At 42.3% G+C, this 27,700-nt stretch overlaps 2 protein-coding genes and 1 long non-coding RNA gene across 3 annotated transcripts; 2 read left to right on the top strand and 1 right to left on the bottom strand.

Annotated features, from left to right (window-relative positions):
* Positions 1-6,580: 6,580 nt before the first annotated feature.
* LOC119890863 lies at positions 6,581-24,286 on the bottom strand. Its single transcript, XR_005442324.1, has 3 exons — positions 24,186-24,286; positions 16,970-17,130; positions 6,581-10,217 (listed from the first exon to the last, which is right to left on the bottom strand). It is a non-coding gene; the product is annotated as an uncharacterized LOC119890863 (long non-coding RNA).
* cplx3b (complexin 3b) lies at positions 13,327-19,635 on the top strand. Its single transcript, XM_038702305.1, has 3 exons — positions 13,327-14,417; positions 16,656-16,743; positions 16,975-19,635. The coding sequence occupies exons 1-3, from the start codon at positions 14,260-14,262 to the stop codon at positions 17,197-17,199; spliced, it is 471 nt and encodes a 156-aa protein (XP_038558233.1). The 5' UTR covers positions 13,327-14,259; the 3' UTR covers positions 17,200-19,635.
* Positions 21,171-24,675, top strand: LOC119890861 (growth arrest-specific protein 1). Its single transcript, XM_038702304.1, has one exon. It carries the CDS (start codon positions 21,905-21,907, stop codon positions 22,655-22,657), a length of 753 nt encoding a protein of 250 aa, XP_038558232.1. The 5' UTR covers positions 21,171-21,904; the 3' UTR covers positions 22,658-24,675.
* The last annotated feature ends 3,025 nt before the right edge of the window (positions 24,676-27,700 follow it).

Raw genomic sequence — 27,700 nt, 5'->3', positions numbered from 1 at the left:
CTCTTCTGTTCAGCATCTACATGCTGCCACTAGCACAGATTATTGAAAACAACACAATACCCCACCATAAATATGCAGATGACACATACATAGATTAATATAATGATATCACCATGTATTGTCCCATACTAGCATTAGTAAGCACGTTCAACAAATCAGTGAAAGAGTCTGTGACAATTTCCCAGAATGCAAGTTGACATTGCAGTTTTGTTTGACCAACAAATTCAGTTTACCATCATAGAAAACAAGAAAATTAGCAAATCTTCACATTGGACAAGCTTGAACCAGTACATTTTTGTCTAATTTTTGCTTGAAACATAATGCTGATGATCAAATGATTTGCGGAATTTTCTGTCAGTCCACTAATCAATTAATAAACTAATTGTTTCAGCTCTACACTTACTCAAAGTTGTCAAATTTAAAAATTGTGATGAAAAGTGATTGGTGCTGGCTCCTACTGTGGCTGCTATCTGACCCCTGGTTCAGCTGATAGTAGTGATCTCAGTCCACTCATACATTATATGTAAGAATTGCTGTTGATGCAGCCTGGAGCCAGTTTTACATCACTGCTTTTGTGTTCTTGCAGCGGCTCTGCGGTGGATAATTCCTGGTTTCTGTTTATTGCTGCTCAGCTGGCGGTATTAATCAACTGCTATCCTATTATAATATTATTTCATTGAGACACTGAGGTGTGAAACCCTGAATTGGATCAAACCTACATCATACAGTCGAATTCTGACCGAGGTGACTAACATGTCTGTGCCTTCACTGGCATTATATTTGCATTAGTGGTGTGTTTAGCCCAGTCTGTGCTTCAATATTTCCCCACTCTGCTGAGACTTTGCTTCAAAGGCTCGCCTCCTGCCTCAGTCCAAGCTGGATTACTCATCAGCCCCCACACAAAGACGTGGGCAGCTACGTCATGCATGACTCACGTGGCTCCCAAGAATGTTCATTTTAATTCTGCACCGGCTAGAAGAGATGGAAGTATTAGTTGTGGACACAGGGAAAACTTGCTGGAAGATGTACAACATTTGTGGCACACAAAGGGTTCCTCAGAGGCCCTTGGAAAAACCTCAAGGTGACGCATTTTGACTGCATTCATAGTGGGTCAGTCTGAGTGACAGTATCATCTATATCCCCACAAATGTCCAGTACCATTTACCCCTGACCTTGGTCTAGTTTATTGGTGAATGTTCTTGCTGGGAACACATATTGATCCACATCCAATGAGAGCTGCCCAGTTCAAACAGTTCATGTCTCCTTAGCCAGTTAACAGCACCACTGGAGCACTTGTGGTGAAGGATTTAAAATGTTTGATTGATGTTCCTTGTCCAGGTTTTGCCAGCATGCCTAGGGATTTATAGCAGCAGCCTACCAGTCAAATGTATGTTCTCAGAGACTTCACAGGACTTCATGGGGGCGGTAATCGAGTTCATCTTTTTTTCTAATCATTCCAAAGTAATTATTTTATTTTATTGCAACATGCTTGCCATGTCCCCTTGGTGGTGTCCCACATTAAATTGCCCTAGTACATTTGTTACAAATGTAAAAGTTTACATCCGCTGCCTACAAATCACTATCATGGTACATCACTAGACAAAATAGATATTTATTCATATGAAACTGTTGCAGGTTATTAGTCCAGCCATCCAACTGTGGTTGCCTTTTGTGCCTTTTGCAATAAGAACCACTTGTATCCTGAAGGAGGATGACATGAGATGAGTCGGATGTTCAGCTTTAGACCTGAGGAAGACTTGAGAGAAAAAATGGCAAGAAAGAGAAAGAGAGAGAATGTCAATCATCTCAGATAACATGTGACAAGATAGGCTGTGAAAGCGCTTCTGTCAATCACATTTTCCTACAGCAGCTCTGTTGCTCACAGATCTTGTGTTTTCTGTCCTTAAGAACACAAAACACACGCAACATTGGGTTACCAAACATAAAAATATGACATTAAACAGGTACAGATACAACATAACAATAAATTAATTTAAATTAACTGGAGCTAAAAAATAATTACATACCCCACACATGGACCTTCAAGGTAAGGGAAATGTCTCTTTGACGGGCGTGCTAACAACTCATGTAGATCATGAACGAGGCCACAACCAGACACTGTTATTTTTACAAGAGGTCAAAAAGTTGGGAACCAGTGATCAAATCTTTATCTGTGAAGTGAGTAGTAACTATATCTCTCATATAAATGTAGTGGAGTAGTGGAGACAGTCAAACAAATTTGTCAAGATATTCCATATACCTCGTACTCTGGGTGAAAATTTTCTCTTGTACCATGCTCCATCTTGACATCTGATAAATATGTGTCTTGTTTGTCTTTTTTATTGAGGGAGGGTTTTTGGTTTACTGGTATAGTTTACATCATGTTCTTTTTGATTATTAGTGCAACTTCTTCAATGTTTTGTCTTGTCCTGATGTTTATATAACTCCTGTGTTTCCATTGATGTGTCAGCCAGGTGTGTAGTGTTGGACTATGACAGGGTGCATGGTTAGTGGGGACAAGCTGTGATGGACACTCTTTCCTGGCTGGAAGGGAAACATCTACGCAGCCGTCTCTGTCACGTGGCAAGGAGGCCATAGCCTTGCCGAAGTCCATGATGCCCAGGAATGCTAACATCTTCAGTCAGCTTGTCACATAAATCCCACATCCTGTCCAGCCTCCGGAAGTTTGACGGCTCCAGCATTCGGCCCTGACTTCTCAGACGTCAACGGCCTACTTCGGGAGCTCACCTTACCTTCACCTTCAGCCTTGATTCCCGCAGAGACGCTTTGATTGAGCCAGAGTTAATTGAATTCAGTGAGCAAAGATCTGCCATTGGGGAAGAGGGAGGAGAGGAAGCGACGTTAGCGCTCCAGCAGGGATGAAGATGATGAGTTTGCCTTTGGGGTGAGGGCTTGATTCAGTAGAGCATATGAACCATTTTCAGTGGGTTTCATCAGAGCGGGCCTCATGTTGTTTGGGTTGGGCAGGGGCCACGTGAGGTCGGACAGAGACATTTACCAATACACAGGACCTTACGTAACTACTCCTTGTGCTGTATTGGCAAGTGGCTGTGGAGAAACCTGGCTCGAATGTTAGAGGAGAGTGTAGTTCAGGGTTACCATGTTTTGGTATTCTGTAGCCAAGATTTTAAAGGGTCAGTTTACCCAAATTACAGAAAAACACGCTGAAACAATCTTCAAAAGCAACATCTCGTTTAAAGCATACGAAGCCACAAATACACGCATTTGCTATTTTGCCCAGAAATTAATCAGTATTTCTCCACTGGAATACTACATGGCCACAGGTTTTCAATCACATTAAGAGTTTCAGTTAAATAGGTGTATTAAAACAATCAAATAAGATCTCTTCCTCTACAAGACAGGGCCTCAAGATCATGCATAACTGCAGAAGGCCCCTATTTTGTTATGCTTTAGTGGTGCGTATTTCCAAACAAATTTGCACAAAGTCATTGTTGCATTGACAACCACAGGGCATTCAGACAATTATTCGCTTTGCCCAGTTGGTAATCCAGGCTTGCACAAAACTACTTTCTGTTGAAAAATAGTCCTTACAAAAACTATTGACCTTGAGGTCTGTGGATTATCTAGAGTAACAGTTTCAGGAACGATGCGTTACTGTGATATTTGAACAAATATTCATTGTTATGGTGTGGCGGCAGAAATCTAAAGTCAAATCTCAGTGCAAACAAAAGAATAACTCCTGCTATGGTCTCCGCATGGCTAAATATCAGTGGAGGCAGCAATGTTGTTGTTGTAATTCTGATGAAATGACCCTTTAATAAAGGAACACATCTGATATCACCAGTAAGCAATTTATTGTTCATGATATGAATAAAAATGTTTTCCTAGTGTTGTCAGGTCTATTCACGGCCCTCTGGTTGTTTATCATGGTGCTAATTGGAGACATGAGGCCTGCTCTACTGCTCTGTTCCTTGGACGTCTGGTGTTTTGACGCATCTAACAAATGTCCTTTTTGGCAAGGCAAAGACTTTTTGTGACCATCAGTGTGAGGTGAATAAGAAGCCCATACATTTGTCAGCCGGTCTATAACCTGTGCCTGTAGTCTGTTGTTTATCTGTACAGTCGTCCCAGAACCTGAGCAGACAGAGGAACAGAGGAAGTGACAGGATGAGGGCGATTAGCCCCACCTCCACCCACCCCACTGCACGTGCACACAGACACCACACTGACTCATACTCCCTCCTCACATGGTGAACAACACTCCTCTCACTAAATCACTGTGTGTGTGTGTGTTTATATTTCGTGTTTACAGATATGAGGCCTCTAAGGATAACTGGGATTCAGAGGCAGTGATGTGTGAGGGCCGAGATCAGATGAGGTCATCAGGGATGGCGAGCTTAGAGGAGTTTGTCCCGAGCCGCTGCTCTGTGAGGAAGTCAGCTGTGTGTTTTTGAGAAAGGTACTAACAAGAGAGGGAGGGAGAGTAGGGGAGAGGATGCTCTTAGTTCCAGCATATGTCAGGATGTTGACATCTTGTTGACAGAAAAACACAAAATAGATGTTTTAGATCACATCATCAGATAAATCTGGTAGTTTGAGAGGGTGGAGATGGCTGATTAATCTGCTCCCCCCTGTAAAGTCTTGCCTGTCACTGGCAGAGTACAAAAGTGTACATAGTGTAAAACCCACAATTTGCATGCTGCTGTGAAGAAGCTCATAAAGCAAAACAGTACAAACAAATGTCAGACACCTATTTATAGCACTGACACTAAGAGCACATGTAATTGGCCGAGAATTGCCGTCTGTCCCGACTCCACGAGGCCATATGTTTGCGGCGGTTCAGCTGTTATCAGATTGGTTGTGTCTGCTGGGACCATGTAAACATCAGTGCTCATAACCTTCCAGTGAATGGACAGACAGAGAGGCTGCACGCAAGGCAAATAAACATACACACATCAGTGAGGATATCTTGGTGAGAGCTGGGTCAGTGTGGCAGACAGTTAGGGCTGCAGAGGCTGCAGGCACCACGATTTTGCCATAAGGGTCTCAAAAATCCAGAAAATTGCTCTTGTTCCTGAGGCAGACAATGTCTTTTTTGCCCTGTTTTCTCCTGTTTACATTGAATCCTAGAATTCATCCATTTTGGGGGAAAAGACAGGCCAGAATGCAGGTTTTCTGAGGTCAGATTGTGGGAGTTGGTGCTCGTAATGTAAACACACCAAGACTGTGTTTATTTGAATGTAAAAACAGGCGAGATCTGCTGTGACTCATCTTGCATGTGACTCTGCGCTGGGAAATATGATCATTTCAGTAACAGCAAAGCCTGCATATATGTGTGCGAGTATATACGTGTGCATGTGTGTTTGCAGGAGAAACAGGAGTGAGGAGCGCGGTATAGACTTGGGTCATAACTTCCCAGTGTGCTGGTGGGGGAGGGTAGTTATGTAACAAGGACAAAAGGATGCATGTTGCTGGCATGGCTGCACATGTGGGGAGATGGGGAAATTTGTGTGTGTGTGTATGTGTGCGCGTGTGAGAGAGAGAGAGATTTTTATTTTTTTAACACACACACACACACACACACACACACACACACACACACACACACACACACACACAATTACTGTTTTATTTATTTATTTTATTTTAATACATTTAAATTTTTTTTAATAAAACACACACACGCTTACTTGTTTAATGAAATGTATGGGGTTGATCGTTCTAGTTAGTATGATTCTTTGGCAATATTGTTGTTACACATTCATGCCAATAAAGCTAATTTGAATTTAATTTAATTGAGAGAGAGAAACAAATCTGTAACTCTCTAACACGCAAGAAACAGATGGAGTATGAGGCTTCAGGCATGACCTCAGGGTCACCAAGATGACAAGATGTATAGAGACTATATGGCATGCTACATCATTGTTGTGAAGGTTCAGGACTCCATTTGATCAGTTTAGTCTAATAGTTATAAATAATATAATTATATAGATAATAATAATTGAAAAGTACAAAAATGTATTCTGATTCAAACGCTGCTACAAAGTTGAGTCACATCATGACAGATTGTAATTTGCAGCATGTTCCAGCCAAAAATGAGTTCTGGAAAGTTGTCCGAGCATCTCAATACAGGTGTAATCAGATCAAATCATCTGCGCCCAAACTGCAGAATCAGTTAAGCAAGCCTATCTAACTTTTGCTGAACAGAAGCCACGCTGGCCGCCAGTGACAAGTACAATGCTTAAATGTAGTGTACAAGTTGCACAAGTGAGAAGAGTCAGAAAGTCAGAAGACTGACTCAGTAATGTCAGTTACACAGCAATACCTAACTAAAGTTTTGCTAACCGTAGCTAACTTTTGGTCTCACCAAACCAAGTAAGGCTGCAGCAGCAGCACCCCTGAGTCTTTTGAAGTGATCTGAGGGGCATTTTTTTTGCCAAGGACTTTCATTTGTTAGAGGACTACTGCGTTATTTCATCTTTCAAAAATTACAAGTCTTGCTTTAAAGACTTCTACATAAGGGGACTTGACTGAGAGCAAGTGGAAAGGACCCGTAAGAACAACAAACATGTCTTCTGGTGAGGTATGATGTGTTTACTTTTTGGGTATCACTTCAACATACAGCCCGTGACATACTACATAATTCCGTTGTATGAATCAGGTTCAAGTTAAATACTGTAAGTACACTGAAAGAAAACAATACAATGGGGAACAAAGGAGTAACAATTTTTGAATCTGGTTCAAGTTGTCCTCTGTAACAGCTGTATGTCTTATGGACACCTGTTAGTACGTTGCTGTATTCCTTAAATGATTTTCCCAAAGCCCCTATCATTACCTTATTGTACCCCAGAGTTCCGGTAGCATATCGTAATCATATTTTACATTTATAGCTGCTGCAAAATGGCAATTTGTTTTCCACTATTGTTAGGACCTTTTTCCAAAAAACACCACATACACAAGCATGGGATTATATCTACAGTATATTATTAAGCCACAGATGTCACAATGCAATTTGTTGTAAAATGGCTTTTGGAATTAAAAACCTTCATCATTCTCCCCTCTCCACTGACCCTTACACCCATCTCTAGCCATTTTTCTGCACCCTTGTCTCACTGCTCTTACTTCCCAGCTTGCTCTATCTCATCCTCCTCTCCTTCATTCATCCTCACACTGCTGATTGTTTGCATCTACTCATGAAAGAGAATTTTCCGGGTTTCTCATTCCATTTAAGCTCAGCTAGCACTAACCCATTGTGCTCTGATGTTCCTCTCAGGCAAGAGGTCTAAATCAGGCAAGGAAGACGGGGGAGGGATGGAAGGATGGAGGATCGTAGGGATTTGAGGGAAGGAAGGAAGGAGGGTGGGGGTGGGGAAGGAGGATAAGAAGGAAGGGTTAGAAAATGGAAAAGGCAGAGAGTAAAGCAAATGTGTGAGAGCAGTGTAAAAGAAGCATGCGAGGAAAGAAAAGCTAAATAAGCAGAGATATGACAGCGCAGGCTCAGCAGCCATATGCTCTTAATGTGGACTCAGATCTGACCCATGACCTTTCCTGCATCTTCGTCTCTCTCTCTCTCTCCTGACAATAAAAATGTCTCATAAAATGACAATTTTCCTCAACAAGTCCTACAACCTGAACAACAAAATAGGTCGTTTGTCAAACCTCACGTTAAATGACATTAAACATGTGGTTAACGATGTGAGACAGTCATAGTTTGGTTAGGTTTAGGCAACAAAACTACTTGGTTAGTAGAGTTTGCCGATCACCGATTGGCAATCTGATCGCCAGGGGGCGGTGTTACGTTGCAGCAAGTCAGTGAAATGACAGCATGGAAGAAACAGCTTTAGCTTTAAGAGAAACCGCCAGAAACACCTGTAAATACACAATACAGTGTTTCCCACAGAATTACTGTGTAATTGGCAGCAGGGAGGGGGGTGCATTCGATAGCAGCTATGTACAGCACGCTAACCTCGACAACCCAGCTGTATTCTAATGTTAACATATGTGGCGTTCAGCGTTGATATTGTGGCTCGTTGTGTCGCCACAAATAAATCAATGAATGGGAAACACTGCAGTGTGGTGCAGATTCTGCGACTGTTTTCATGTCATCTTGGTTCTGACATTGAGTTAGTTAAAATCGCCTGAATATCAGCGATTACGAAAACATGGTGGTTTGGGCTAAAATAGGTGGGCCTACATTGCGTAAGTGATGTTATGTAGATCATGTGACAGAAGTCAGTAATGCTATTTAACTTAAAACTCAAAATAACTCACTATTTACTTGATTTCACGTGGGACTCAAACACCGTTCTCCTGTGTGAAAGTCCGTCCTCCTCTTACTGTGCTTTCAGACCAACAGCGTTCGGGGCGGTGAGTTTACATACAAAGTCAATGCAAAGACGTGTAGAGCCGCGATTTCTTGTTGGGCCACGCGAAGCGACGCAAAGGGGGCGGTGCAGGCGACGCAAAGCCAACACGAAGGCCTTCGCGTGAGTTGAAAATTTCCAACTCGAGTAAATTTTCGCCTTCTTGCCTTGTGTGTGAACACTTGCTGCGAATGTACTCACGCGAGGAAAAGCGTCGCGAGGATTAAATTCGCGTTTGGTCTGAAAGCACCATTACGCAGATGTTCTCACTATTAATATTATTATTATTATTAGTACGGCCAGTAGAGGGCACTGCCACAATAAACGTAAACATGGGTAGTAATGAGGTACTGAACAAATGACCTATTTACTGGGGAGGAGGACAGGCTGATTTTCCTTAACATACTATATCTCTATCATTCTTGTAATTGTAATCTTGTAATATCGCTATCATTTTTGTTTTCACTCCCTGCTACTATCTGCTTGTAATTCTTCTGTTGGTTAAGAGTGGTAGCTTGGGGTCATTTTAACCACTTAATTAAATGTGGACAAAAATCACCTCCTTTCTATCATTTGACGTCCAGCACACAGATGATATCACCGACAGTCTCACTGTGCAGCGATTTAGCCCACTTTGCAGCCCAGCGGGTACAGCGTGGCTATAAAGCTGCAGTGCTTATAAGGTTTAAACCCACCAGAGCTACTTACACTAATACACTTCTGTGCATTTGAATGCACAGAAGTGGAGCATGCTAATATTAATACTAGTCTGTGCATACATGGAGATAGAGTAGCTGCATTTGATGTAGGCTGGTTTCTTTAAAGTGGTTTTAACAGGTTGGCAGCAGTTTTACAGAACATAAAGAACACGGTATATGGATTAAACAACACTTGGTTGAAAACAGACATAGAGACAGAGTCAGAGACAGATGTGTGAGTATATCAGAGCATTATAACAGTGCTGCAGTTTGCAGGAAGTGTAAGTACAGGATTGCGAGTAAGTAAAAAATCAAATGAATGAAAGGCTGACAGGGTGGAACACATTATACGAAGTTTGAATCCAATCTGGATTTAAAGGTGCACAGACAAAGTTTTGTGGTAAAATATATATCACAAAGTCACCAAGTTTGAGGCATAAGGATGTTGAAAATATCATGCTGTGACATTAAGAATTCTATTAAAATGGAACTATGGGTGGTCTTGCACAAACCATTAAACAGCTCCACACCTAAACTACTGAAAGTAATGTGGACATGTGCACAATTGTTGTGGCTTGGTTGGATGGTTAGGAGCCTCCCTTTCTGCTTACTCCATGGCAACCCTGGCATTTGTGTAGGTTCTTGATCTATAGCTTCTGTCTCAGGAGTCTGGTCTTTCCACTTTCTGGGTTGCATGCATGTTTGATACTGTTTTTAATTCTCCATCTTCTCTCGATGAGGCTTTGTCAGCAGCTGGTGTTGTACTCTCTAAAGGGCTCTGCTGTCTCATTGAGGCAGCTATCAGGAACAACACTGTATCATCCTTGTATTCAGCATCATGGAAAAGGCGGTCATTTGGTTTTGGGTGTTTCTGCTTCTAATAACACAGTTTAGTGAGTGCGAAAAGGACACAATGTAGTCTGAAGTCTTTTTTTCTGTTCACACTCAATTTCACATCTTATTCCACCCAATTCTCTGAACATTTGTTTCACATTTCTCACTTTTCATCTGCACAATTTTCTGCTGTGAATTCTGTCACCAAGTGTGTCTCTTAGCAGCTTCTTTTCACACTTTCATCCATGCCAATGTGTAATCTGAACCTCCGTCTGGGTTCCTGTTTTCTGCTTCCACTTTTTCCAGTAAATGTATTCTTTCTGTCTTCCACCGCCCCCGTCTGTGAAAGCATACATGGGACAAGCACACATACATAAAGCTGAAGGAAATCACAAAATACATACTTCTGCTGAAATGAGACAAAACACTGTGCTGAATTCAAAATACAACATATCAACCCATTGTGAGATATCATACCAATATAATACCAATGAGATCAGATACAGATATGCTGGCTTTCTATGCCCAGGTTTTAAAATATCCATCTCTGAGATTTCTGCCACCACCAATACAATGGAGGGGAATAGAATTTAGTTTGAGCTGAAACATTAAATAAATGATTTAACAGCAACACCTCTTTCCAGAAACAGTGTCATTACTCTGGGTCATCCACAGAGCTCACTGTGAACACTTCAACTACACTTTCTACCAAAGAAATAGTCCCTGTGAAAGAATGTTGACAATGTGTTGACTAACAGTCACTCTGCGAAGATGTGTTGCTGTGAATTTGTTAATTATTGTTTCAGTATGTTTTTGGTGTAATTTAGGTAAAACCAAACATTTACACAAACCAGGTTTCAAACCCAGTTTGATGCAGCTTTAAATATCAAGTTCAAAAGTTGAAAGGGTCTTTGTTTTCTCTGTTGCAGGGCCATTATATTAAGCTCATGAGGAAGTAGTTGATGTTAGCTGGGGGGACAGTTGCCATGCTGACATGCGGTGTAGTTCAACACCTCCTAGACAGCCTGCGGGGCATCAAACCCCCTCTGCTGGGGTGATTCGCTTGCCACCATATGGTGCCATGCTGCTGTGACCCCACCTGTCTGTTCAATCTCTGGTCAGGCCCTTACACAGTAGAATTAAAACACAGCAATTCACTGGTCCACCCAAATGTCTTGAGACGCTTTCTTGATACAAAAACTAGTTTAATCATAGAGTGCACAGGGCACTTATCTCACAAGGAGGGCGCCACTCACACACTGCTGTCACTAAGACAGGCGTCCCAGTGACTTGCTAATGGCGTCATCTCCACCTGTGTGAATTTAAAAACTCCCTGAATGAGCATATTGTTTGCTGCAGGGCACATTCGTTTGATGAGTCTAATCCCTTGACATCCCACGTCTAAAGAAACAAAAAGGTGCAACACTCGGCAGCTGAGGATCAGCCAAAGTGTGTGATGGTGTACATGAGCCCTTCTCTCTCAATCCCACACAGGCTCCTAATCCTGGAAGATCAAGTGTAACCAGGCTGGAAGTGTGACTGGGCAGGAGCCAGTGTGATGCTTTAGGTTATGATGACTCACACCCTGATCACTCCTGCCTCACATCAACCACAGAATGGCATACTTCTGTAACCTTTTGTTGCTTTTGGCTCAAAGATTCCTCTTCTTTTTTTTTTATCAAAGGCTAAATGTTTTACGATCTTACATGGACAATATACATTTTTCACCATCATTCTTCATCCACATTGTTTTTGACATATTTTTCACTAATAAAATAAACCTTCTGAAGACTAAGCACAGATGTTTATGCAGTAAGGGGAAAGTAATGTGTCAGGTTCATGTGCAACCATGCATGCCGTTTATAGTAAACATCTGTGCGAAGGCTTTGCATGCACTTATGCTTCATATATGCTAAACACAGACCAAATTGAATATGAATTTTCACAGCACATTGAGGCATCAATCAAAGCTGAGTAGGTAGTAAATTTAACTGAGCACAGGCAGGAGCAAGGCAGCATTAACATGACCCTATTTTTAAATCAGCTACTGTGAGTAATGTTGTTTTCTGTATTTAACCGTGAAGGTTTTATTTCAGTGCCACATGCTCTGATTTAACTAACATCTGATTGCATCCCCTTTTGCAAGTGATGGACTCAAAAATAACCTGTATCATAACTCAGCTGAGCCCTCTGACAGGCCATTCCCTAACCTTGCCCTGACGCACATTTAAAATGGCTTGAATCCTACTACTCATATCATGGCCCGTTCAGTTGTCCGGCTGCCATTCCTGCTTCTGTAAGCTCCTACTGCAAGTCTTGCAAATTGAATTTTCCTCATCATTCATTAATTCTGACCATTTTAATCTTTCTAAATAACCAGTACTTTAAGTTAAGAGTTTTAATGTCTGAAAGTATAAAAATTAAACACATTTATTCGATTCAAATCATTGATTCAATTTGATTGATTTTCTTTGGTTGGGTGGGTGCGGTTTGGGGTGTGTGCCAGTGGAAGCTTGCCCAGGGAACTGAATGTGCTAGGTCCAGCCCTAAATAAACACCTCTGTTAGAAGCTCTGCAGAAAATGTCTCTGCTCTCACTTTTTGTTCAGTGAGGCTCAGCTGCCAGAGCATGTCATCGTGTGAAGGCTGTAGTCCTCTTTTCTGAAATGTATGGATTTTGCCATTAAGCCTGTGTGTGTAATTTACATCATCTTGGATTAAAACCTCCTGCTGTATACCTGCTGAAGCACCTGTAGTCAGGGCTCAGTGATAATCCATAAAAAAGTGAGTGAAGCCTGCGCTGGGAACAGATCTCATGGGTGTGACTATCACAAGCGAAACGATATAATTTGATGTTGAAACATGCTGGTTAGGCAAATTCTTCCTTTTTATTAAATTTCACAGAGATTACAGTTTTGATCTTATTCACTACGTTACGTTTCAATCTATTCACCAGTGGCAGCTTTGAAGTTGGAGAGAGATTTAAAAGCAAGCCAGGTATAGGTTAACAGGGGCCCGCTAAGCCTGTGACAAAAAGACACTGAGACGTGCTCTGCCTCTCCTGATCCACAGGGACTGGAAAAGTAGGCCAGGCTCGGTGTCAGACTGCTGCGAGGATCAGGACGCTGAAGTTGTTGACTTGTAATCAAAGTTCCTTTTCACACTTCATGTGTCAAGAATCTCAGACAGAGAGAGAGAGAGAGATTTAAAATATTCCTCACAAACACACACACGTAGGACATATTTTTAGAAGTGAGGCTTTCCAGCTGAACATTGCGTCAGACAGTGTCATCCAGAGCATCCAGCTTTTTAATAAATCATCTTTTCTGGTGTTGGAAGTTGAACTATTCACCCGCCTACCCCATCAAACACACACATTACAAAGAGACATGAGAGGAAGCAGCACAGAAAATCCTATAGGAAGACTAATAAGCATAAGACACTGATATTATAAATTCAGGCGGACTCCTGAGTCACTAGGGGAATATTATACTGGAGACAAAATTTCAGATTTTAGAATGTCAGCTCCAGTTCTTGAATGTTAGCAGCAAGGAAAAAGGAAATAAGGGTATTCAATGCACATGGAGGATGCTTATCTGCTCAGACTGACAGATGCATTTAGGCTACTTGCGCACTGCTCCATCTGTCTCCTCTCATCTTGTGGAAAGGAACTTGTTCGTGTACATCAAAGGAACCCTACTAGAGAAGACAGCGACTTATCATTTCTAAGTGATTATTCCAATAAACCAAGCTCATGCCTTGAGTTAATAGACAGCCATTTCCTAATTTGCAATTAGGAAGCTTTTTGTGTGTTGACAAACTGTGTTAGGCTCCAGCGCGCAGATGACCCTAAGAGAGACAGAGGCACCAAAACAGCCAGGAGACACTGAGGCTCGTCACGTGTTGTTTGTCCCTCCCGGAGTCCTTCTTGACTCCATAGCGATTTATAATCAGACGGCGAATCACGGGAGCAGCCCACGATGCCGACGCGCGCCATGCAAGCGCACACCCAGTCCGGCAGTGCCTGGGATTGGGTGGAGGGAGTGGTGGCTGCGGACGGAGTCACAGGATTGGTAGAGTTCAGCGCCAAACTTGTTGACTCATAACGGAGCAGCTCCTCACCATCCTTCACGGCGCGGAGCTGTCCAAGGCCAGTGGTGCTGAAACTGCCAGCTTCCGACGCGCCGTTGGAATAATTCCGTCGTTTTTCCCTCCGGTTTGTTTGCTCCCACCAAGCCTTTTAAAGTTACCTGATCTTGTGCAGCACTTCCAGACGTTTGGTTTAAGCGTCGGATATTTATCCACCGTCACCGCTCTATCCAAGAGCGCACCAAACCTTCAACTTCTTCTCCGATCATATAGAGAACTCTCCGAGGCGCAGCCATGGCTTTCATGGTAAAACACGTGGTGGGAGGACAGCTGAAGAACCTGACAGGCGGACTGACGGAGGAGAAACCCGAGGGGGAGAAAACAGAAGCTGCGGCGCAGGGGATGACTCAAGAGGAATTTGAACAATATCAACAACAATTAGAGGAGGAAAAGTAAGGGAATGATTGAAGCTTATGATTGCGCCCTTGTAATACAAACTTACAGTATGTGTCAGGAAAGCATGGCATATTTAAACAGTGCGTTTTTGTGTGTAAATAGCAAAGCGCTCCCAGTGCACCGCGCGCTTTTTTACGCATCAGTGCAATAACATGAGCGCGCCACACACAGCTGCTCCTCTCGCCCTGGGAGCTCTCGGTCTCTTAGATTCGGCAAATTGTGTAGCGCCGTTTTTAATTTGGGATTCCTGGAATCATTCTTCCGCTGAAAAGTCTGCAGGGATTCCTGCCTGGGGCGAAAAATGTTCCTATTGCTGTGCGTGCGGCTGAATAATGAATTAGACTGTGTGGTAAATAAATGTCTATTTGGATATTAGCAGAGACACAGCATAAACTAATATGTATTAACTTGGGCTTTTTCTTTCTTAGCATTCTACTCCAGATGGTTCCTAGTAATTTACATTATGCAGATATATTGCAGCCTAAAGGTTTATACATTGAATTTAGAATGGTATGGCCTCTATATCTTATTTGGTTTTTAGTTGAAATTGCTTATACATACTGTTCACTATTTAATTATTTTGCCGTGCTTGCTTATATCATTTAAATATTTGCTCTGTGTCTCACCTGCAAAAGTGAATTCTTTAAATGTTCTCTTTTCTCAGTCTACATATTTGTTAAGGTGTTTATCTCCTGAGTGCACTGCAGGACAATGTAAGTTAACAGCAAGGTCATTTGGCAAACAGAGTTCACCCAGGAGACAGAAACTCACTATTGATTAGTGTGATGCTTCTCTTGGAGCAAGACTCCCCATATCTCGTATTCACTATCTTAGTCATAGAATAAGTTACCATAATAATGTGGAATAAAGAATTCAGACCAGAGTTTTACCAAAAAAAGGCAAATTCTGGTCATTTATATATATGTGTATGTATATATAAATATATATCATCTAACATAGCATGTGTGCTCTCTGCTGGGAGAAGCGTTTATCAAAAAGACAGAATTATTCAATTGTTTCCTCGCTGGCTCATTCCCGTCAGCACAAACACATTTGATGAACACTTTTATCCAATGAGCCATGTGCAGATATTTTAAGCATGAGTGGGTGAAGTTCTTACTCTTGCAGCGTTCACAGTCAGCTCAGCCCACTGAACTCTACAGGAGGCTTGGCGAGATGCTTAACGCTCTGCCGTCATACCGTGACCTTCACTGGAAGTGAGTTATTAGTCAGAGCTGCTAAACGAGCATAGATCACGAGAAGCCCATACTGCTCAGATTAAAGCAGAATAAGGTTGGGGGGGGGGCTCACACTGAGATGTCACATGTAGATATTTTATCACCCTCAGCACCGGGGCCACAGTGACAACCCTGGTCATCTGATGCCCTTGAGAGTGGAAAACACAAAGCTCTGCTCATTGGTTGCAAGTGAGCGCTGCACGGGCCCATGTGCCATTTGGTGTTTGGCCCCCTCAAGTTAATACAAAGTGAACTCAGGCTCACACAGACAGCACCATGAATGCTACATCTCCAGATAAAACGACCTTCCCCTGACACATTGGTTACAAACACTTTGCAAACCATGCCCGTGGTCCTCTAGTGTCCTCCCGCCTTTAGATTATGCAGCTGACTTGATCCTTCTAAATGTACAATGCAACCTCTGCCACTGTAGCTTTGAAGAACATCATCTATGGTGTTTATTTTGTTATAAGCACCTACTGTATTTCACAGACTGTAATAAAATGTGGTCTTTTGTCACTGAATCATGCTATGTTTGGCCTCAGGCCATATAAGCAAGTTTATTTAGCATTATGTCATGTTGTTGACTCATGATGTTAGAGGCATTTCAGCAAATTTAGCAATTTATGAGGGACAATTATGAACTACACTGAAGCCATTAATTTTCCAGTGACATGGAGTGGAGAGAGCAATGCCAGCAGCTTATTGCCTGCCCTCTGCTGGAGGCATCACATACTGTAGGCTGGATAGGAGTAAGTTTTAAGATATAAATGACAACAGGCTAACAGATAAATATTGGACTTCTCGTAACATTTGGTTTGGCAGAATTTCAGAAATGCCTTGTTTGTATGCAGAGGCTGACTTACGGCAATTATGAAGATGGCTGGAGTGTCGTCTTTCTTTTTTCACCCCTTAGCAGCACTGCCGATCTAAATTTGTATGTTGAGTGGGATTGAGAAAAGTATGCCCAAAAATGTTTTTCCTTCTTTCTTACAGACAAGAACGAGAAGCCAGTTTTGCCCAGAAGAAAGCTGAGAGAGCCACAGTTAGAAGTCATTTCCGGGAAAAGTACAGGCTACCAAAGGTAAACTAATCCAGCTGTGCTTTTGTAAAGAAAAGTAAAGACATCTTTGGACTAAAGTCATGTCATAACATACATAAAATATCTCCAACAGGACCACGGTCTTTGTAAAACCCACACATTCCTGCAGAAGAGTACTATATTTCAATAAACTACAGTGAGATTTAAGCCTTTTGTTCTATACTTGCTGGGTGTGTCAATATGGACATGCATGCATGTGTCTATCTACCTCAGAATGAGATGGACGAGACCCAGATCCAGCAGGCGGGGGACGATGTGGTGTTGCCCACAGAGCTGGCCAAGATGATTGCTGAGGACAACCAAGAGGAAACGCACAAGCAGTCGGTGCTGGGCCAGCTGTCCAACATCCAGAATGTGGACATCGACCAGCTGAAAGACAAAGCCCAGGCCACATTGGAAGACCTCAAAAAGCAGACGGAGAATTGCAGTCTCATGTGATTTGGCTAAATCTTAAGTCCCAGAAGATTAGAGTTTTTCTGTATTTTTCTGAGGCAGAGCTGCTCCGGAGGTAGAAATATTCTTATTGCTTGTGTGGAATGTCAGTTCAGTTGGCGTCACATAATAACAGGTTTCCTATCTGTGCAAAGTTAGACAGAGGCCGTGCAGAAAAAGAAAGTGAAAGAAGCGTATATAAAATCTGGGGCTCAAAAAAAAAGATTCTAGCCATAGTGTCATGGGTGATCTAGTTTAGTTAGCTTTCCTGTTGACCATCAGATATCCTGAAAGTCATGTCATTCATTTTGTTATTGAAATTAGCTAACTTGCACTCTGAAAGACTGCAATTCAACCAATGAGATTATTTCTGCCTTCAGAGCACCTCCTCCTCGGAGAAATATGCGTCTATTAAATCCTTTTACTCATTTACCCTTTTCATTCCCCCAACCTCCCACACTCCTTGTACCTCACAAGACCAGTGACAACACAACATGATTCTGCAGCAGAGGCCTCAGGTGTGTGTGTGTGTGTGTGTGTGTGTGTGTGTGTGTGTGTGTGTGTGTGTGTGTGTGTGTGTGTGTGTGTGTGTGTGTGTGTGTGCGTGTGTGTGCAGGTTTTCATTGCTTCCAAACACACAGCAGAGGATTTCACTGACAAACACGCGTACCTTTAACAAGAGAAGATCACTGAAATCAGCTGCTTGGTCAGAATGAAAACACACGGCTGACGCTGGCTCATGTGAGGAGGCCATATGTGTGTTATGTTGAATTTGGGCAATTATGGAAAACTGGTTAAGGGAAAATGAAAATGCAGGAGCCATTTGTGGGGTTGTTCATATTCCACATACAAAATCTTACAAATGGGCAATATTAGGAACAAATGAGGTAGATTTTTGTCATAAGTAGCTTACTGATGTTGGCCCCCTGGAGCCCTGATGAAAGCTCCCTGTGAGCTGCATTAATCTTAGTTTTGACATATCATTATTAAAGCTTTTATCAGAGGGGCTTTTTCCCATACTTCAGTGTGCCTTGGACGTCCATACAAGGCTGTCTTCTCTAGACCTCCAACATCTAGCTACTTATTGCAAAGACAGGACCTTCTTGTTTGTTTCTGCAGGAGGCTTTAAGTTTGATTAAAAGCAACAAGGAATTTGTGAGCAGGCGGAAATGATGTCTTACTTGAGGGCAGAATAGATTTGCTGTCTTTTGTCTGTTGTAAGTACAGTTAAGTTTGTACAATAACTGTTCTCACACGTCTAACATACATAGGGATGATCCTGCTGAGGTAAAAAAAAGAAAAGCTGCTCAGATGAGAGAAATGTAAATGCTTAGTCATACGCTAAAGCCTTTGTTGAAAACACTCACAAAAATGTTGAACTGTGTAACTGCTGTGTGAGCATAAGTCACACATATATTTGTGTTGTGTAAGATGTAGATGTATCTGCTGCTTGCCTATACTGTTGGCAGCGCGTCGTTCTTCACTTGGTTTTCATCAACTCGCTGCGTCTTGTAGTGTTGTCGACTGTCACATGACCTTTGACCTGTCCTCCATCTCTATGACCCCCGCGTGTGGTGCCGTTTTGTGCTGGTGGATTCGTGTTGTTTAGCTGGTGTGATATGTCAAGTGGTGTCTTAATAAAAACTTCGTCCTGTGGCAGAGAGTGCTGGTCATAGTGTTACACAGCGAGTTACGGTGGGCTTACTGCGTAACTCGCTATTCTGTCTATGTTGTTTTCTAGCCAAGCTAAGTGAAGGTGGGTGGTGAACCAAGAGGGGATGTTGTTGATGTTGTGTTACATTCATATACGCCAGTGTCTGATTCCTGTGATGGTCCTACTGCCACAACGTGTTTTTCTGGGTACTTTATGATTATAAAAGTTTTCCTTTTACACGTGCGCATTTTATTTTAGAGGAAAAGTGGGCAAAAATGCATTGACTGTTTTCTCTAAGGTGAGTGGTAATTTCCTTGCTGTAGGTGCCACACTACCGCTGAATGAAAACTTAGGCAACACTTGCCGTGCTTATTGTCATGTGATAGATAAACAGTATATTCGTGACATTTCAATAATATAATGCAGAGAAAAAGTTGCAATAAGTCCTTTTATAACAGAGCTACTACAATCTGTTGTGTCCGATCATAAGACAATATTAATGGGTGGAACAGAAGCCATAAAGCAAACTGTTTGCTTTGTATGAGTGTGTGTGATTTAAAATAATAGTTCAATAACTCAATAATAATAATAATAATAATAATAATAAATGTAATTTATTCTGTTATGATTCTGTGGAACAGATTTTTCAGGAAATGGCTGCCATGACACACAGTTTCTTCTCGTTCTTTGGCTGTTTCTTTGTTTCACAGTATCTCTATCATTCTGTCTCTGAAAGTATTTCAGTGATTTTTTGAGTTCCAACTGCAATAAACTCATTTTTAGGATAATGAACTTCCTTTCTGTTTTGTGTGATGTACTGTACATTTTGTGGCGATTTGTCAGTAGTCTTGCATTTGCAGCACCCAGAACACCAGGTGGAGACAAAATAACACTCACAACTACAAAAGCATCCAACAGGGAGGCTGCAGATAGATTATGATTGACATGTCAGCATATGGGAGGTTGGGGTCAGTTAGTATTAAACGATAAAAGATACAATTACGCATTTCTTATGGGAGAAAACATCCTCAGCCTGTGGCAACGGATAATCCATATACCAGTGTGTACTAAAAGCCTACTTAAAAATAAATATTCATGCATGTTTGTATGTACACCCAGAGGCCACTTTATTAGGTGCACCTGTACAATGTGTTCATTCATTTATGGTTTTAGCTTTGAGTTCATAGTTAGTGATGGTGTGGTGCTGGGCTGCATCACACTGAGAGGTATTCACATACAAACAATTAAAAACATATCACAATATAATGTAGTCCAGTACAACTTCAGCTTTCCCCCCACCAACTATCAGACTGTTAAACTCAAATTCATCCTCAGCACTGCTCCACTGAATATAGTTTATTTCTGTTTACCATTTTTACAATTGCTTCTGTATCAATGTATATTGTCTGCTATGCAGCAGAAGGGAGTTACAAATCTCAATTTCACAATATATCCTGTTATATTGTGACAAATAAATGTACCTACCTACATACAACACCACATTTCACTATGAGCTCAACAATTAACATAGAATTGAATTTAAATGTTTCAGACAATCTCAACATAAACTGAATATTTTACATCTCCTAAGAGGGCATTTATAAGGGTATAGGGAGACAGACCTGAAGCTACTTTGCCGAAAAAACAGAAAAAGAAAATCAAGTTAGTTACCATTTCAATGGCAGAAAAGCCTGAACTATTGGTAGTTTTCAAGTGTGGTGTGAAAGGGGATAGCTGTAAAATATATTGATGCTGAAACCCCTCTCTATTGATAGGCTGCAGTGCGTAGACAATATGCAGCCTGGAAAGACACTGGCCCGCTGCATGGCCAATCTGACACAATTGATGTGAAACGGGCCAGAAAATACTATTCTTTCCCATTCTTTTCTGTCAACCGGGGCTTAAAACTCTACAGAATGAGAAGCAGGACATGGAGAGGGGGAAAGAGGGACAATTAGCGAGAACCTGTAAGTGAAAACCCTAATCGGCGAGGCTGTTATCACAGTGGAAAACGGTAACACATTTACTAGCTAAAAACCGGAGCAGTGAAATTGCAGATGTGAGCTTCTTGCAAAGGAATGCGTTTTGCAAGAACCCCCCCCCCCCGACACACACACACACACACACACACACATTTGTGATTTGCTACAACAAAGGGGGACCACACAGATCCAGGGTTTCAAGCAAGGAAAATCATAAACATTTTCCACCAGTCTATCTCGTCATGTACTGCGAGGATTTGTGCTCAGAGCTGTGCTGCTAGGCCTGGAAATGGGTCCCACGGATGACTCCTCAATGACGACCAATCGGTGGCCAGGATTGTAAATAAGAGGGGGTGAGGGAGGGTTGGGGGGAGGAAAACTTTTCTTTCTTTTTTTCGACAGAAGGAGGGGTGTTGTGGGGAAATGCTCGGCGGACCGTGAAGCGAAACAGCAAGAAGAGGGACAAAGACGCACATAGCGGGACAAAATGCGACAGATAGAAACCTCTTCCTAAACAAAAAAAAAAAAAAAAAAAACACATCGGAATGCGTGGATGGATGTTAAAAGTAGTAGGACTGGAAACAAGAGTAGAAACCAACAATGACAAGAAAACTGAGTTCAAGTGTACAAACTGAGTTGTAGACAATAACTATGGTTATAGAGTGCGCGTAAACTTTGGATTGTGTCCACCTCCTATCTGCACCGGCGGCATGGAGCACACACAGGCTGCACTTTGGAGCAGGCTATAATTTCCCATTTTTGAACGGACATGCTTCCCGGAGTGACTGTAACTGCGCGGTTTCTCTTTTTTGCAGCCACTCGTTGTGATTTCCCTGACTCAGATCCTGTATTCTACTGTAGCAACGCTCACCGGGAAGAGGCACACATAACTTTCGTGCAAGTTTGTGGATGATTTATAAAGGTCCTGATTCTTTTTCTTCGATTGCGTTGGTTGCAAAACGCATGTACGGAATCCTTATGAACTTCAGTCTGTGAGATTCAGTGTGTAAACTGCCTAGATGCTAATGTGCTGGTGGAGAAAGTGCACGTCGCCGAACTAGAACTCCATCCAAGCATGAAATGTTGGTGCAGCGCCCTGGCACTTCTCCCGTGGGTGCTGGTGGCTTTAGATGCCCAGCTAATCTGCTGGCAGGCGCTCCTTCGGTGCCACGACGAGCCCGAGTGCGATCTTGCATACAGTCAATACTTAGCAGCTTGTGACGGTAACATCAGAGGCACGAGGAGGCAGTGTCCGAGCCACTGCATCAACGCGCTGATAAGGCTGAATCACACCCGCAGCGGGCCGGACCTGGAGACCTGCGACTGCGCCCAGGACCTGGAGTGCCTCACTGCCAAGAGAGCCATAGAGCCGTGCCTCCCCCGCAGACACCCAACCGATGCAGGGGGTATAGGGTGCATGGAGGCCCGGCAGCGCTGCGAGGAAGACAGCAACTGCCACACCTCCCTCACGGCCTACTTGTCATACTGTGGGCAGCTGTTCAACGGTAGGAAGTGCTCCTCCAAGTGTAAAGCCACCATTCAGCAGATGCTGTTCATCCCAAATGGCATGCTGCTGAACCGCTGTGTTTGCGATGGGGTAGAGAGGCCTTTCTGTGAAGTGGTCAAGGAGAACATGAGCAAACTTTGCTCCATAGGAGACCACATTGTTATTTCAGACCAGCCTGATGTGGAAGACATGTATGAGGATGAAGACTATGACCCTAAAGGCGACAGAGAGGAGATATATACTGATCATTCCTCTGCTTCCCAGAGGTTGTCCAGCTGCATGATGCTCTTCTTTCTTCCTCTAGCACGGACATTGTACTGAGATGATGGGTACTTGAAACATGGATTGAAAATGAGGCTGTAGAGAAATAATCTTTGACCTCTCCAGGGAGCCAAGAGTCCAGCTGGAGCTGGTATGGAATCAGTCACTTGATCAGAGACACTTTCGCTGACATTGACTTGCTGGCTCAGGACTCAAACCCACGCAGGTCTGTTGGATAATGGAAGCTATTCTTTCACCCCCAGGCCTCCCTGCTGTCCCATTTTAGCTGCAGGGTGACAGTGAGCATACTAGTGATTTGAGTAGGCTTTCCACAACTGTACAATTTGCATAGTAATTCTTCTCCATGGGCGTCTCACTCAGGAGAACTGCTTTTTTGGATTTGTGACTCAAATCTTCACAAAGATGGCCTTTACAGTTCTCTGAGTGAACTGCTCACTTGCTAATGCTAAAGTGAAGGGAAGCCAGTTTGTCTCAAATGGCAAAAATACTTTCAGTGAACCACACCAGACTTTGTTGCAGGGCATTGCCATTTTGTGTGCCTTAACCAGGTCTTGTTTGTTTGGTTTGGATTCAATGGCACTTGGCATGTGGCCTTATTAAGACCTTGGACAAACATTGGAACCATCCAGTCTGTGTTTGCTCTGCTCTCCATTTCAGGGGCCTCTGTATTGTTGCAGGAACCACACTTCAAATATTTGTGGGAACAGTCAAAGGACAGGCAAGGTTGTGGGATCAAGTACTGAAATTAACTGAAGCGCCTCTCCAGCACTCTGTCCGGGTCCCCTCCCCCAGATGAGATTGTTTTATTGAACTTTTCCTGAGACCCCCTCCAACCCCACCCCACTCCTTCTTCCTCTCTACTGTCTGCCCCTTTCATGCCTTTACGAGACCTCTGTCTTTATTACTGCTTCCACACTGAAGCATCAAGCAAGGAAAAGCTGCCTGTCGCTGATGTGAATAAGTCAACATATCATACCTGGTGTTTGTCCAAACGACTGCACATGATTAGAGGTTTACCTGGCCTGACACGGCTTAGCTTTGTTATGTATGGGATTTACAATTTTAAAACAAACTGTGTGATTCCAAGTTGTTGGAATCATCAAACAAAGACATTAGATTTTATTGATTAATAAGGATTGTGGACCAAACACCAGGTCATGATCTATCTTATTGTATCTCCAGTGTAGCAGCACTGCAGCAACCACACAATAATCAGTGAGCATGGCAGTGTCACAACGGTGTGTGAATAGGAACAACAAGGTATTCACTTGTGAGCAGTAGTCTGGTATGAGTGGTGAAACATGGGTTGAGTGTATGTTAATTATTTTGCGACACACAGTGTTTGTTAAAGAAGTATGAGTGTTGCTAACTAAACAAGAGGTGTAGCTTTTAACATGCAGGATTGGCAACAAGTACTTTATAAAGAAATGCACAAATACAGATTAAATTCCAGCTAATTAAAACAAGAGATTAAGAAGAATGCATGACATTCATATTTTTAGTTGCACATATTTACATGACGAGATGCTCTGTGCAGCTACTGAGCAGTTAGCGGGGCTAATCTTACCTATTTGAAGGTCCACACCGATAGTCCAGGGATTCAAAGCAGAGGTCCTTCAGTCTCACGTCTTTCTTCCACTACTCCACTTTAAGCTGTTTAGCAAAAAGGGAAGGTAAAAGCAATGTTTTCATTAGTACTGATCACTTGTAATGAAGCTGCCAATTTGTGTGTTTGCCACTTGAAATTGTGTCAAAACTAATATTTTTGTCTTGTTGATAAATGTTAAATTATAAAGCTAGAATATGAAGAGTAAGTGTATATATACACTTTACAATTATATGCAGTAAAATAAGCCAGTGTCTGCCCACTGTCACTTATGTTCATTTAATACAATAAAAACACACCAATGTAGCTCAGATTTCTCCCACAAAATCTGACATGATTTAGAGTTTTCAATTTTTCCATTTCATTTTGCAGGAACGTAGCAGTAAACAGTTCAGAGCAGTGTCTTCAATGTGGGATGGTGCGTTTTATAATAAAATGTTTATGACCTGAAGTTGTGTAATGATGTGATTTGTCCTCAGAGAGATCAAGAAAGTGTCCCTAACAATTCTTTAAAGCCCTATTAAGGTGGATTTTTAATCCACTTGACTGTGTCTTTGAATGAGGGGAACCTTCATGACCCCATTAATATGTTTAATGATATAAGAAGTATATGCTTCAGCTTGGGAAGTAGATGCACAAAATGTTCTATTTCCCCAAATTCCCCAAAAGACTTGAATGCAGTAATACTTTCTCATTTTAGATTTACTTTATTAACTATTTATACATGGCCTTTTGAAGATGCTATATGCAGTATCTGTAAACCAAAGAAAGAAAGTCAACCAAGTGACTCCAAAGTAAGCACTTCATGTGGCTATGTTTCACTATCTAATATTTAGAGGATTAGGTCAGTGTAACTGAAGAGTGGTGAGGAATTTTAAGTGCCTAGTCGTTCCGCAAAACATCCTCATTGGAGCAAAAAGACAAATCAGGATTCTACCTACAATTTACGCTCAAATTGTAATTAAACCACCAAAGATTTTTAGAGGTGGAAGGCATGTCAATTGATCCAACTGAGCTGGTATCAGAGGAACTTGTGCACTTTTCAGTGTATTCACAATCCTTGCTAATGACCAAAACTCTAATGAACCAACCGTTTCAGAGCCAGCAACCATTTGGGGCTTTTTCCACACTTACTTTGGTATTGGTATTTACAAGTCATTAACAAATTGTAAAACCGTCATTTAGTATTACAGCCAGGTTGGAGGTGTACACCTGTTCTGCAAATGTAACTCTAGTCATGCTAGTCCAAAAGGTACAAAAGTGAAGTGCAAGAGTAGAAAATTAACAAACTGAGAGAAAAATGTTAAGAAGGAACCGATTTAGTTGAAACTGCCTTCATCCTTTTTGTCAAGCTCCTTTCGGCCCTTTTGACAGAAAGGATGTGTCACTATGTATAGTTCATTTAACAGCAGGATACTGATTGGGGTAGAGTTGTTACACATTTCTACACATTGTCAACTGCTGCCACTATCCTTTGATAAAAAGACATGTTTCTATAACCCATATTTGTCAGGATTTCCCCAGATGTGTATCGCAAAGTAGACCTATGTGTGATTAGAGTAATTATTAGAAGTTTGTTTCTTGACTTACAGGTGGAAAATTTCAACATCTCCAAGCCTGGAGGAGAACATATGCACAGCTTCTCCTGATTTTTTGTTAACCACAGGAATCCTTAAGCACCTCCAACTGTCTAATCTGTCATAAAACAAGGAGAAACAATGTGGCCTTCGGCTACAGTATAGCATGACTCCCTTTAGTTTAGTTAGATTGTCTATGATCCAATCTGTATTAACCATTGCCACGCATCTTAAAGTCCTCCAACTTAACCGCCACATCCCCTTCACCCCCCACCCCGATTCTGGGAGCAAAATCAAAACAAACATAAGCAGAGCAGCCTTGGGGAGTTGAGTGTGTGGAGGGAACAGGGATACAGAGGCAGCACTGTGCTGGAGCCCATTTCCTAAATTATCTTTATTCAACATTTCTCTGAAACAACCCCCCGTCCCCCTTCCTCTCTTCAGCGCTCCAAAGTGGGAGTGACCCGGGGATTTAGGAGGCTCTTGTCTCTCATAGGTACAATGTTCCATTCATGATAGCCATCGCGCCACAGTGAATGGCTGACCTGCACTCTGTTTTCAGTGCACGGGGTGCAGGAGTCAAGGGCACCCAGTTGCCCCAGGTCTAGAACACAGAGACCCGTCTTTACAGGGACATTAATGCCAACGTGACTTGACCACTGTCCCTTTTACAGTATCAACAGTGTCACAGAAAGAGAGAGATTAAAAAAAAAAAAAAAAAGAGAGTGAGAGAGGGAGCCTGGAAGGGGAAAGGGCAATAAGTAGTGCTGTTGGAGCTGCAGCAAAATGGAAGCCAATTAAAGCCACAATGCCGTCAGTTGTGGTTAGGAAGAGGAGACTGAGGGGTGTGGGGGTTGTCCTGCAGGATGAGGGTGGCAGGTTAAGATTTCCATTTCAGAATCTCCCTTTCTGGGTTGCATTATAGGATATAGTCTATGCACTTTTGGGGGGCAATATAAATTGGCAGAGCTCCCAGAAACAAGCAGCAAAGCAAGCACTAGGGTCAAAATTGCATCCAAAGGTTTCCTGGCAGCAACATGCTCATGTCATGATTAAAGCAATGAAGCTGAGCCAACACCATAGGCACCGTACAGCCCCCTCCCTCCACTGCACAGCCACAAATGCAGCACCCGGTGGTTCTCTCTCCTGTTGCTCCAGGACTCGGGCCACGGTGCTCTCTGTTCTAACCATACAATCTGGGAGTGATTTACACCTGGCATGCCAGGTGAATGTCATTAACCAGCTGGTAGGGCAAATACAAACATTACTGAGTCCCGGGCAGATTTGAAAACCACTTGTTAAACCTAAAAAAAAAACCACACTCTATTTTACTGCTTTTAGGGGAACTAGGCATATTTTTTTCTAATTCTTTGATTTCCCAAAGATTGTTTTATACTTTGAGGCACAATTTTGAAGTGGGCCTCCAGAGAGATTTAGTATTGCACCTCCATAAATTTGAGGGACTCACAAGAAACTGATTTTTTATATAGTCAAAGTTGAAGCAACAGAGGCTACGACATCCTGACTTTTAGTTCCTAGTATGGGTGAAGTGCCAAAAACACTGGCTCCTACATTTCCCTGAATGCAATTCAACACCATCTTTCAGAAGACCCACTACCTGGTCCACACACTTACATTTCCAAACACAGGCTTTCTGTTATACATTTGTACTCCCCAAGTCCATAACCCTGATGACATCACTATGACATCATAAGGGATATTTTCTCAGACTTGACAAAGCTCCTCCAGAGCCACAGAAAACCTTGAAACTGTTTTCACAGGTGGCACTAATCCAGTCTTCCTTCATCTTTCTAAAATGGCTCCTTTTTTGCATTTCAGTTTTTTTGAAAACCTTAATTTCCACTTCTCTTGTCTGGAGTAACCTGCAATGAGTCCAAC

Source organism: Micropterus salmoides, unplaced genomic scaffold, assembly GCF_014851395.1.
Source record: "Micropterus salmoides isolate LMB-PRFRI ecotype aquatic unplaced genomic scaffold, ASM1485139v1 Ms_hic_scaffold_6, whole genome shotgun sequence".
Lineage (NCBI taxonomy): Eukaryota > Metazoa > Chordata > Actinopteri > Centrarchiformes > Centrarchidae > Micropterus > Micropterus salmoides.
Note: the sequence above shows the minus strand (reverse complement) of the source record. Positions and strands in the feature narration are given on the sequence as shown.

Bases quoted from the DNA above. Each gene is read 5' to 3' on its own strand.
- cplx3b (XM_038702305.1), top strand. From the start codon at position 14,260: ATGGCTTTCATGGTAAAACACGTGGTGGGAGGACAGCTGAAGAACCTG. The intron at 14,418-16,655 runs GTAAGGGAATGA...TCTTTCTTACAG, and splicing joins CAACAATTAGAGGAGGAAAA to ACAAGAACGAGAAGCCAGTT. The intron at 16,744-16,974 runs GTAAACTAATCC...TATCTACCTCAG, and splicing joins AAAAGTACAGGCTACCAAAG to AATGAGATGGACGAGACCCA.
- LOC119890861 (XM_038702304.1), top strand. From the start codon at position 21,905: ATGAAATGTTGGTGCAGCGCCCTGGCACTTCTCCCGTGGGTGCTGGTG.